This window comes from Molothrus ater, chromosome 2 (assembly GCF_012460135.2).
Source record: "Molothrus ater isolate BHLD 08-10-18 breed brown headed cowbird chromosome 2, BPBGC_Mater_1.1, whole genome shotgun sequence".
NCBI lineage: Eukaryota > Metazoa > Chordata > Aves > Passeriformes > Icteridae > Molothrus > Molothrus ater.
Window position 1 is genome coordinate 85,475,369 of NC_050479.2, and position 12,699 is coordinate 85,488,067.

Genomic DNA, 12,699 nt, shown 5'->3' on the forward strand with positions numbered 1-12,699 from the left:
GATTAAATGTATTCTTTGTCTTCTTCTTGACTTAACTATTGAAAGTTCTCAGGCAAAACGGCAGAACAAACTTCTCTGGGAGCTGTATATCCATCATAAACTGGCTCTAACGTGTTATCTATCCAGACTGGTTGTATTTTTCATGCTTTATCACAAATCAGTGCCACAGATAGATTGCAGTTTGCAACCTGCAGTTGTTCATCGGAGTTAACTTGGCTGTCAGGACACCCTTTCTGCAGTGCTTTAAACTTTCATAACTTTTGTGCATGAGACTGAACTATTTTTCTAGCTGGCTCAGGGATCAGTGCTGTGGTATTAGAACATGTGAAACAAGGCTGTGTTACCCTTTTGATTTTCATTTAGGATGTGTGACACCCCAGCCTTCATACTTTTTAGAAGTGTCTGCACATAGATTAACCCAGTATGGAACTACTCAAATCATGAACCTTAAAAGTATTTTACTTATGTTTTAGATCATCCTCCAAATATTCAAAATCATTCAAGACTTCGAACTCCACCTCCTCCAATATCACATGCTCACACCCCAAATCAGCATCACGCAGCCTCCATCAATTCCCTGAACAGAGGGAACTTCACTCCACGCAGCAACCCTAGCCCAGCTCCTACGACCACTCTCTCTCTGGAGAACAACCAGCCACTACTCAAGAGCCAGCCCATGCTCAGGACAACTGGTTACTCAACAGTAACATCCCACTGGAGACAAGGTAGGTCACTTTCTTTAGCACTTACAATGTTCTGACTCTGTGTGCTCAGGATGTTATGGACAATACACACATCTGCATAGCCACCTAGTTTGTGAACTGGTGTCTGACTTATGCATTTTGCATTGTATTTATTATTCCTTGTGTCTTTTTATTTGGACTAGGAGAAGAGGAAATTTCTCTTCTTTCATAAACTGAAAATGTTGTCTTTAACAGCTGTTTATAAGGTTATTTTCCTCATGTATAATTGGAATCAGGATCATAGATTAAAATGTTCTTGGTTTTCTTTCTTTTATTTTCCTTTAATGTCTTTTCTTCCTATGTAGTAGGATAAATCAATATCCTATTTAAAAAACTGAAATCAGTCAGTATATTGAAAAGATTTAGCCTTATAGCTGTGCCTCATCAAGCAGTTCTTTCATAGTACATAATTCAGGAAAGTTTGATCTTGTATCACCTAATGAAGAGAGGTCAGCTGCTGCCCTTTTCAACATTGCTCCAAAAGCATGAAACACTGGATAGCCCAGCATCAGCCATCTAATGGTGTTTCCATTTAGCTCTCAAATTCTTTTCCACCTATGCAACAGCTGAAGGATGTAACAAGGATGTACCAAGTTCTTGTAGCACATAGCTTTGTTCAGGTTCTGTGTAGGTTCTGGAAAAGAGAACTCTCACACTCCCTCAGCCTCAGTCCTCCTATCTGATGGTGAGTGCATCTACTTGCAGTCCCAGGTGCTTTCTCCAGAGGTTTTGCTTCACTATTTCCTTTGCTCCCGAGCAGCCACTGGGGATGCTGGAGTCATTAGCTCCCATACATGGTGTCTGTTTTAGTCTGCAAAGGAGTCTTCCAAGCCTAAAACATGGTGCACTGTCTTTGTCTAACCTTCTCAAACCAAAAAGATTTTAGACAGCAAAAATCATACAATGAGTGAAAACTGAGACAGGGCCCAAATTTTTAACATCACTGCCTGCAGGAATCTCATTGAGAGGCAGCAATAGTTGTAGCTGTATCATGGGACAAGTTGTACCCAGTTTTGCAAACTTCTGCTAAGAGAATGTTTTTTTAAAAATGAGCACATCTGTCAGTCTTTCTGAGAATGAGCTATATCTGCTGGCCTTCTGAAACTTCCAAAACAACCTGAATATCACATTTTGTGGCATTTAAAGATAATTAATTTCTCTGTGACTGCTTGATTAAAAAGACTCAACTAAGAACCTGGATCCAAAAGATTAAGACAAAATTATAAGCAAATAATGCAGTTGTGATTTGGCAACAGTTTTAGTAATTATATTGTGTTAGTAATTCTCAAGCACAAATACCAAAGCATTGAGTTTCATGTGATAATTCTTATTAAAATTACATTAAAAAATACTTAGGCCCTACTCCTGCAGCTTTTTTTGTGATAATCCTCTATAATTCTGAAGGAAGTCCTGTACCTTTTCCTAGCCAGGTGGTGAATTCTTTATAGAAGAGATAATACACTGTTTTAGTAGTGCAAAATCTTAAAGGCTGTCCTCATTTATTCTCTGAGAAATCATTGTGGATGAAAATTTTTCAAGATCTGAAGCAGACTGCTCTTGTTGCAGGTTGGATTGGTCATGTTATTGCTGTTAATCAGACTGGCAGTTGGAGGTCTACCTGCACAAAGAGCTCTTCCTGCATCACTTGATGATTTCACTCTAGCATCACACATCAGTCACATTTGTACTTGGTCCTCAGTCTAATCATTTTATTAATTTGGTAAAAAACAGATCATTTCAAGACTGATGGTGAGGCTTTTGACACACTGGTTGAAATGGAGTAATTTCACCCAGTGTTTCTTTTTGACAACAAGCATGTTGGAAAATATGCAATTTTGTGCCAACAGCAAATGAGCACTACTCACTGTTCCTTCACTTACACAACATTAGGAAAATAAAATGTGTTATAGCAGTGTCATAAAGAGAGTAGGCTGAACTGCATAGATGATCAGTGTATCTGGATTAACTTCCACTCTGACAGTCAGCTCTTCTGGCATGCAGAGGTCTTCCATTTCCTTCAGTGGGAATTGTGTAGACATAAAAGACCAGGCTTCAGAGCTTTTTAGCAAACTTGGATGCCCAATTCAGCCTCTTCCATGAGACTGATCTTCCCCATCTTCTCCACTGCAAAGATTTTTAGAGCCAAATAAAAAGACCATCACCTATGAGAATAAAATGTCCAATATGTAGAAATATAAATCCTGGCCAAGAGACATTAATCCAAGAATAAAGATTTTTGAAGTTAGGAGATTATGGTAATCTCATGTCAAAAATGGAATTCTATTTCCATTGGGTTTTTTTAATCCAATATTAGTCAACAGAGAGAGAACACAAGAAGAAAAAAGCTGCATCTTTTAAACTAGCGTTGTCACAGGCTGTGGAATGTGCCTGCAGTTACAGAATTTAACCAGTTTAAAGTGGCTTGATTTTGACTGCCATGGACTCCAGGCAGTTTTCAGAACTGGGAATTCAGACTGGTTTGTCACTGACTGGAAATTTCTAAATTGTAATGCAAGGGCAAACAGAGATGTGCAGCACAAATATACAACTGACAGGATAAGCATATCTGAGAATTTTGTATGTTGCAAGAGGAAGAGCCCCTCCTCTTCTCTCCCTCCTTTTCATTAGTTTCCCTTTACTCCCTTTTCTCTGTTTCTCCTTTCTCCTTTTTCTTTTCCTGTCTGCTCCCTTTTTTGTTGCTTTAAAAGCCATGTATTATCAGGGTTGTGATGAGAAGATCTTTGCTCAGCAGTCACTCCTGACAGGTAAGTTCCCCCCATATTTATTCCTCAGTCTTCTTCCTTTTGTGGCCTCCTTTCTGTTCCTTTAAATGAGACCCTGTGGGAGCCAACAAATGCCAACTAGATGGACGTTTAGTTGACAAATCAACAGTTTTCAGGAGACTTCCATTTCCAGGAAATTTCATGTGGTAATCATGTAAGGTCAGATTTCTCCCACCACTACTGCTAATGAGAAAGGAGAGTTTTTTGTAACTAGCCAGCGATTTACAGGTAATCTCCAAGGGATCAGGCTCCGTGAGCCTTCCATGAGGAAGACAGTCATGCATCAGTCCCTGAGGTGACCCAGCGACCTGTCTGTTACAAATGCATACATTATGAGATTGTGTAACCCTCCCCTCCTCTGTTCTATTGACAATCCACAACTGAAATTCATGGAACCAATTTGACATGGATTTTAACTAACGATGAACTTTTATTGATTGGTGTGTTGCTAGGTGCCTTGCCTCTTACCCATTAAATGCTCAGTGCATGCACATATGCTGCTTCTTTTTGCATTGAACTCAACATCCAGTCTTTCCTGCATTCCCAGGGAATGTAAGGAAGCCGCAAACACTTGGGGATGGATTGATGTCTCAAGTGCTATGGCACACAGCTCATGCATGTTGATCCACTTTACTCCACAGCTATGAATAGGAGTTACTTCACTTTTATTCAGATCAGGAGTAGATCTGTTCTGTCGAAGCAGCCCAAAGGCCTCCAAAAGCAGGGAGTTGAGCTAAACAAGTGCTGGCATTAGCAGCAGGAAGAGGAGGCAGTAGAAATGAAAATTAGGTTTGAGAACATTTTAGAAGAAACAGTATCAAGGTTTGTATAATGTGACAGGGCTGGTTTCTCTTGGTTTAGCATGTTACCTGAATCCAGTTTTTTTGACAGGAATTCTTGTTTGAGTTCATGTTACTTACATGCTCTAGGCTCTTAATCCTGCATAAGTGATAAAATGTCACAATGCTGTTATATTTTTTTACTAGTTTTTGCCAGGGGATTTATTCACATTCATGCTTAGATTCAGTTTTGATGCTGAAAACAGACATCGGCAAAATCAGGACTGTATTTTGTTTTAAAAAACAAGGGAAGAATGTTCTTTTGCCAGGTCTTGACAAACAAGCCAAACGTGAGAAAGACACAGTTTGTTCCCAGCTGTGCCTCTGAGTTAATTCTTTATGTTCCTGCTATTCTCCTCAAAAAGTACAAAACAGTTTAGCATTTGTAGGTCAAAATGTGACTTATAAAAGACCACGCTGGGAGGACGAATACTGCAAATTATTGCTGCTGTGTGCAGTGTCAGTCCCAAGCATTTGCATGTGCAGGCCCTAAGTATCTTGCTTATTGCCTGTATTTTCCAGATTATAGCCAATACTCTGATGTTGAAATTTGGGTTACAGCTTAACCTGTTTCTGGCTTATATCTGCTTATCACCAAGAGACTTTCATTTGGAATACTCATATTGAGCAAAAGTCACATTTTGAAAATTTACATTTTACTCTATTTAGTGAGTTATTATTCAACAAGGGAAATAAATTAATCAAATTGGAAACTAAAAAGTCCTCAAATCCAAAAATGAAACTAAAGCAAAGGAGTGGCAGATTTTTGCTGGAAATCCATAAGAAAGTTAGATGCAAGAGTGCTACCAAGGTACTGGCCACAGTGGGATTGAGATACTGTGCTGTCCCTTTTCAGAGTTAGAGTAACACAGGTGCAGGAGTATAACCAGATTACAGCTGGGCTGGATTGAAATCTGGTCCTTTGGATCCAGGAGTTTGGAAGGTTTCATGTGTCCGTGGCAATAAATAATGTGCATTGAACAAAGACATCCACTTTTTTGATACATGCACATGGGCGTGTGTGCTTGTATGTGTATATGCATATATATAGTGTATATATAAAGAAATGAACATTTTAAAAAGCTATATATGTATATGTGTAGCATCTTATACATATAAATATATGGTCCATCATTCTAATTCCATGCACAACTGCACTATAACCATTGTGGTTTATAAGATCACACTTCATATATGCATGACTCACTGGCTTCATTCATGTTTCCATATGTATGTAGAAACATAGCAAAGCAGACATTCCTAGAGACATTGCAGGACAACCTCATTGAGATGGACATTCTCACCTCCTCCCGACATGACGGTGCTTACAATGATGGGTATGTGACACTTACGTGGTCTTCCTGTTTACTGTACAGTCATTATGATCTTTGCATGAAAGCATTTGGTCACACCAGTGATGTTTAAGGGCAACACCATTGCTGACCTCTTCCGATGTGACTTTAAAAAATTAATTTCTGGGGCTTAGAGCATTGTGTCCTGTACATATTAATGGAAAACTCATTAATATGCTAGTGAGCTCCTGCATGCCATTTGCTTTTTATCCCCTTATTGTTTTGAAAGTCATTTGATTTGTAAGAAGTACCTACAGCAATTTCAACTCCCATATTAATCAAAATTAATTGAATTTTCATAAAAATCTGAAACCTTTATTGTGCTGACAGCCTGGTACTTCACTGTTTAACTGATGTCTTCCGCATACATTATCTGACAAGTGTCTGCTAGTGGTGTATGTCAGCCAAGCCTTGGACTTTGACTTTAACATTCTGGCACCTTTATGCGAATTTTGATCACATAACTTTTATTTTATAATGGACTTTTAACTTGATAGTTGGTGCCAAAACTGTTGAATCTTGTGTTGGCATAATTTGGTAGCCATCATTCACACAAGAGCTTATTGGAGTACCTGAGCACTGCAGGTGCCTCTTTGCTCAGAACAGATACATCCCTATCTAAAGAAATACTTTTCAAAAAGGGGATAGTATCTGACTTATTGTATTTTTTTTCTTTTTTTTTTTTTTAAAAGCATTAGTAGAAATAAAAAATAAAGAATCTTTCTCTAATGCTCAGCAGTCATGCTTAGAGTACCAGTAGAACCATGGCTGTATTATTACAGACACCTATTTTGGATAGTTATGTTACATTTTCCTGCATGAATTGGTGGCTTTTCTGCACTATGATGTTTCTGCATGTGATGTTTCCCCCATCACTGCACAAGTAACTTCATGGGGAAAATAGAGTCACTTCTTCATCTGGTATTAGCCACTGACTGACTCCCACGAATCCATGCTGATTGCATTTACTCTGGCTGCAAATCTGGCCCCATAAGCCGTGGCAGAATGTGCAAAGGGCACTGGGGCTGTTTCTCAGTCCTCATAAGCTGCATTTTTGTTTTACAGAAGCATGGTGGTAGATTAGTCCACTCCATTTCCCTGGTTTCATTCCCAGAATCTGAATGCCTTTTACAGCATGATGTCCCACCTAAATCAGGTTTTTCATTTAGTAGTCCCATGGACAGAAGTTCCATTGGGACATTTCATTTCAGAAACTCATGGGCTTCAGTGTGTTCTTTTCATGCTGACTTCCATGAGTGTCACCCAAGGTGCTCATGGGCTGGCTCTCAGGCTGCGTTTGTCATAATGGGCAAATATGGTGCCTCCCAATGTGTCACTGGACAGGAAATGCTGTTGCCTTTGACAGTAATTCACACTTTTATTTTAAAAGTAGCCTTCAATCCAAGGTGCACTGGACTGCTTTGTGGAAGCAGGTGCTTCTCCCCACTGGCAACACACAGCACTTTGTTGCTTTTAGCCACACCATTGTCTGACACTTAAATTTGCTGAATGGGGACAGTGTGAATATTCCCCTCTGTGACAATTTGGGTGCTATGTAATGGCTTAAGCTCCTTTTCCCCATCTCCATTCACCAATGCCACACAAAAAACGCTCTCATGCAGTGATCAATAAATTGATAAATGCCCCCCCTTCTTTAATCTGACCTCCGCTCCTCTTCAGCCTCCGTAGGGCATTTCTGCGGGAGTGCGAGCAGGCTCCCAGTTCTGCCCGTACCACCAGTCTGTCGTAGCTGTGCTTGGGGTTTTCATCTCACTCTAACGCCAGCTCTTCCACAGAGGGGACTCCTGCCCTTGAAGAGTTCTCTGTGGCATGTGGCACTTTGATTTTTTTGTTTGGTTTTGTTTTCTTTTACTCTATGTGACTTGCCTTTGATTTTTATTCTTCTCTTTTGTGCATGCCGTCCATGTCTGTAGCCAGCATTGTGTGGAGCTGCTTTCCTCGTCCTGGCAGCAGTCACCATTCTCCCACCCCACGCCTCCCTCAGCATCGATTTTTGTGAGGAGTCACTTGCTGTTGGTCTTTCTTCCCTCAGGCACTTCCTGTTCAAACCTGGAGGCACTTCTCCCCTTTTTTGTACAACGTCGCCGGGATATCCCCTGACGTCCAGCACTGTGTACTCGCCTCCCCCTAGGCCCCTTCCCAGAAGTACCTTTTCTAGGCCTGCCTTTAACCTGAAGAAACCCTATAAGTACTGTAACTGGAAATGTGCTGCTCTGAGTGCCATTGTCATCTCAGTCACGCTGGTGATCCTGCTGGCCTATTTCATAGGTAAGCTTGTTGCTGTTTGTTTTTCTTTCTTTTATTTCATTTCTCTACAAACCCTCCCGTACTGCTAATGTTTGGGAAACAGAGGGTCAAGACTGTGGTGCAAAGTGATGGGTAAATAAGGCATCTGTTGACTTGTTTGTGTTGCAGTGTTGTGGTAGGGAGCTTAACACCTGTCATAAAGCCAGAAGGGCTTAGCAAAACATGAGTCATATGAGGGAGTTGTATTCCCTTCAATATCATGGACTGTTTACATTCTGCAAAGAAAAGTGTACCTGGAATGAGGCAAAGAAACCAGGGTTTCTCTAATCATCCCATGAAAAGCAGGATGTCCCAGACACATCCAGGTCCCTCAGTGCTGACTTTGGTGGGACAGGTCAGAACCAAGATACTGGTACACAAAAATGTGGTTTAATTCCAGCATTTGGTGACACACCCATTTCAGTGACATTTAACTAATTTTATTGGAGTTGACAGAGTGACCAGGAGGATGGAGAAGGACTGGGTTGAGATTGTGGTTCATCAGGGCCTTTTTAGAGTAGGTGCTGCTCATGATATTTGCATCTTGTGTGGAAAAGCAGTGGATTTTTCTTTAACTGTGCATGATCTGAATTTCTTTGTTTTATGCAGCTGTCAGTGTTCATTGCAAAAAAGCATTATTTTTGTGTGTTGCAAAAGTAATTGAACTGCTAGAAGTGAAAACTGTATTTTTAAGCCTGTAAAGCTGGAATGTTACCATTACTTTTTCTTCAGTTCTGTTTGATATGTGTGTAATAAATGTCTTTAAAAAGTCCATTCCTAGACTTCTATGTTAAACTGTCTGTGGTGCAAACTCCAGTTGTCAGACACTTTTAGATGTGATCATGGGTAAAAGAGCCCATTTCTCATGGCTCAAATGAGTCTTTTTGATTTTGCTGTGACTTCCTGTTCGCTAATGATCTATAAAAGGTTGTGGTTAGAATTACAAATCTTAGTCTGGATCAAAAGATTTTGCTTTCATTTTACATGAATATGATTAGCACCACCACAAAGGATTGCTTTTACTGTGTTCCTTTTATATACACTTCTTTAATGACTGATACTTTTCCACTTCTGCCTTGCATCATACTCTGGTCACTTTTATGTCTCCTGTAAGAGAAACAGGAATGATTAATTAACCAACATTAAATCAGCAGCAGTTTGATGAAATATGCAGTCAGTTTTCATCATTTGCTATGTACATTTAGAGTCACCTTTCTCATTTGTCTGGTATTCTCCTTATGTCCTGAACATGGTTCCTTTGGACATAATCTCCGTGTATCAGAGGAGAGAGGACAATCATTTCAGCTCAGCATAGCAGTGCCAGTTCATTCTGGAGGAGGAGGAGGAGGAGGTGTGTGCTGGTTGATAGATGGAGAGGAGTTTGTTTACTGCTTTCCAACTCAGAACACTATCTCAGAGTTCACAAAAGATCACATGCCTGCTTAAAACCACAGTTAATGTTGTTAAAAGGAAGGTCCAGTGAGTGCCCTCCCATCCTTTTTATCCTCTCCATTGAGGTGAATTCCCTGGCATTTGCCAGACACCACGGAGGGCTGGCAAGGTTCCAGAAATGCTGAGCAGGTTGAACCACTGTAATTAAGGGTCATAATTACTAATTTCTAAAGGAACTACCAATTATTAAAAATCAAATCCAACAGTTCAGTTCAGCATAAACATACTTAGCAAAGATTGTCTCTACCAGACCCAGTGTTCTGATCAACGAGAAAAAAGGCAGATATTTAATTAGATTTTGATGAAAAATTGTGTTTAATTTGAAGTATCATCAATTATTAATTACTGTAATGAGCGATTCTGGCGGGGTTTACTAATTAACTCATTTAAAAATTATGAATAACCTTTTCATTTGTAATTATTTTTTACATCCTGTCAAGTTGCAGATGAGAATTGTATCACGTAACCCAAAAGAAAAGAAATGAATGAGACAGTCAAAATGTACTTTTACTAAGTTAAACTGAGACATTTTGCATTTTGATATGAACTACGTAATTCTTAACAGGAACTTTTTTATTACTCCAAGTAACCTGGTCTGTTTGCAAACAAATTACTGTTTTTCCTCCAATTTTGGGCTTTCTTCCCCCTGCATTTTCTTACAGATAATTTTTCTCATGTAAGCAGTACCTTGCTCTTTTAAATGCCATGGGGACAGTCTGAGTGGTAAGGTATAACTTAGTAATGAGTAAAAGGTCTAATCTGTGTAACAGTCTGAGTATTGGGAACTTGACTGCTTTCCATCTGCTCTTGTTAGTTAAAATGGAAGTTATCTTTTAATGACCATTTTCATTCTCCAGAGCAAACTGAGGTTATTGAAAAGATTCCCATTTAAGTGAGTTGACTTTACGTTGGGTCCCACTGCAGCAGCTTGGCATTTAATCTGTTTATTTTGTACACTGGTTAGATAATGGAAATACTTCAGAGTGGTATATAGGCCTTCAGGATGTTCCTCGCGTCATCAGGCTTGTCACAGTTTTCTGTTTAAATACTAAAAACTGCCCACTGCAGGCCTTACCTGTGTGTAGAAGTGTGGAGCTAAAGACATATTGAAGAGACCCTGCTACGGGCAGTACTTCCTGCGTGACAGACGCTCAGGCACAACTGTGGTGGGTGCCCATCTGAGGCTGGCAGGGCTTCATGGAAACAGCAAGGCACTGGTCATTTCTGAAGTTTTTTGTTGAAGCCAGTTTCTTTTTGAAATTCACCTGGAGAACTTCTTAAATCATTTGTTTGAGGCTAAAAGGCAGTTTCTATTATTTCATGTAAGTCTTTTTGACATTTAGCAGCCTGAGGTTCATTTATCTTGCTGGGCTGTTTCAAAGTGAGGAGAGGAGACATAAATAGGTGTCCATGGCAGCTGAATGGCTGCCATCATGTGTCAACACTGTGATCAAGGGGAAGGTTTTACAGTGCTGAGTCACTGGTCTGGAGAGATAATGACCAAAAAAATATAACAGAGTGTATTAAACACCAGAAGCTGATTTTCATTTGAATTAACCAGCTTTTGATTGACTTGTTGCCCCTTTTCAAAGAGTCAGACACCATACTAAGGCAGTGGTGACAGTGCCCATCAGTGGTTTGCACACACAGAGCTTATGCAAATCCCACGAGCTCCACAGAAGTTTGTCTCATGCCATGAGAACACCAAGGAAAAAAGTACAATCAGGGCTACAACATTAAAGTGATGGAACCATTGAAATCAATGACCTCTCCTTGAGCAGCTCAGAACTGCCCTGCAAATTTGCTATTCCAGGAGTTCCTGAAGAGACATGACTTTAAAATTGAATTCCCTATTTTAGGATTGTCCATTCAATGGACAGCTAGACAAGAAAAATTTTCCTGGCTTTTGCTGGGATTTGGTGGGGTCTGTATAGCATCATTGAGTTCTGCCTTGGAGGGCTAATTTCTAGCAAGATTCTAATGGCAGATAGAATCTCACAAGCTGTGTTGCTATGCTAATACTTTGCCAGCAGTTCCTGTACCTTATAGATGCCAGACCTGCTAGCAGAGCATTGTAAAGGGTCTCTGACATTGCTGTACTGCTTGGGAGGAAGTTTAGAAACAGAAAATACCTGTTTGATTATCCAGATCTCCATGCCCAGCAGCTGTTTGGCTAGGTCTGTGGAACAGTTTCTGAATTAATTAGTGATGGAGAATGGTTTCTGGCTGTTTAAACAGAAGTTATTATCCTCTCCCTGATGTAGATTCCAGACTAGATGGAAGTGCAATTTGATGGTGTTAGGCACGTGCAATTTTCCTATACTTAAGCATGTGCTGCGGTTGCATTGCATGAACAGCAAGAAAGATGGGCATTTGATTTAGATTAAAGCTAGGGCTGGAAAATATATTATGAAGCCAAAACAGTCATTCCTTTTTATTGGAGTCAAGAGCTCTCTACTTTTCAGCTCTGTGTTCATTTGAAGTCTGTACAGATGCAGCTTCACTTGAAGAACAGTGTTGCTTGCTGCAGGCAAAATGCTTTGACAGTAAACGTGTGCTAGGACTATGATGTGTTTTATAAAGCGTCTTTCTTTTTATTGTCTAAGAATCACCACGAAAGCTAACTTTAGCTCTGTTTGTCCATGATTCTTTGATGCTATGGAGCAAATCCAATTTAAAGCAGCTCTCCAAAGCTCTTAGAAATCTAATTAGTTAGCAATGGATGTATAGTGTACCAATTACCATGGTGTTTACATAGTAAGAGATCAATAGGGAAAGTTGCTAATGCTTAATTATTAAACTTGATCCATATCTATTAATCCTACATTTATACCTTGATATTAAGGTTATAAATGAATATAACCTTAGCAATTTATTACCCTACCAACAGGCTACTTTCACTTTCTGCTTTAATATTTATTTTCTGATCCCAGATTAAGTTCTATTTTGCTACTCTTGACATTTGTTCTTTTGATTTACAAGGATTTTAAATCAAAATCTTTGAATGTTTTTTATTTCCATCTTGTCTTTGATAAAAGGCAGAAATGGGAGCTAAACAATCTGTTCTAGGAAAGCCTTTATGTTATGAAGTCAATCTGTTACCTCAAAAAGAGCTTTGAGGTCCTTTTTGGGTTCCTTCACATCTTCACAAAATCAATGTGTTCTGTTCACTCAGTAACTGCAAACTCATTTACCTAATTTTACCCTTAATCAATAAAAGTGT

General features: G+C 39.5%; 1 protein-coding gene across 1 annotated transcript in view; it reads left to right on the top strand.

Moving 5' to 3' along the window:
• The window catches only part of TENM4 (teneurin transmembrane protein 4), a 601,532-nt gene that overhangs the window by 387,947 nt on the left and 200,886 nt on the right, over nucleotides 1-12,699 (top strand). The window contains 4 exon segments of the mRNA XM_054518583.1: nucleotides 474-623; nucleotides 626-725; nucleotides 5,604-5,702; nucleotides 7,771-8,006. Coding sequence (XP_054374558.1) covers nucleotides 474-623; nucleotides 626-725; nucleotides 5,604-5,702; nucleotides 7,771-8,006 — 585 coding nt within the window.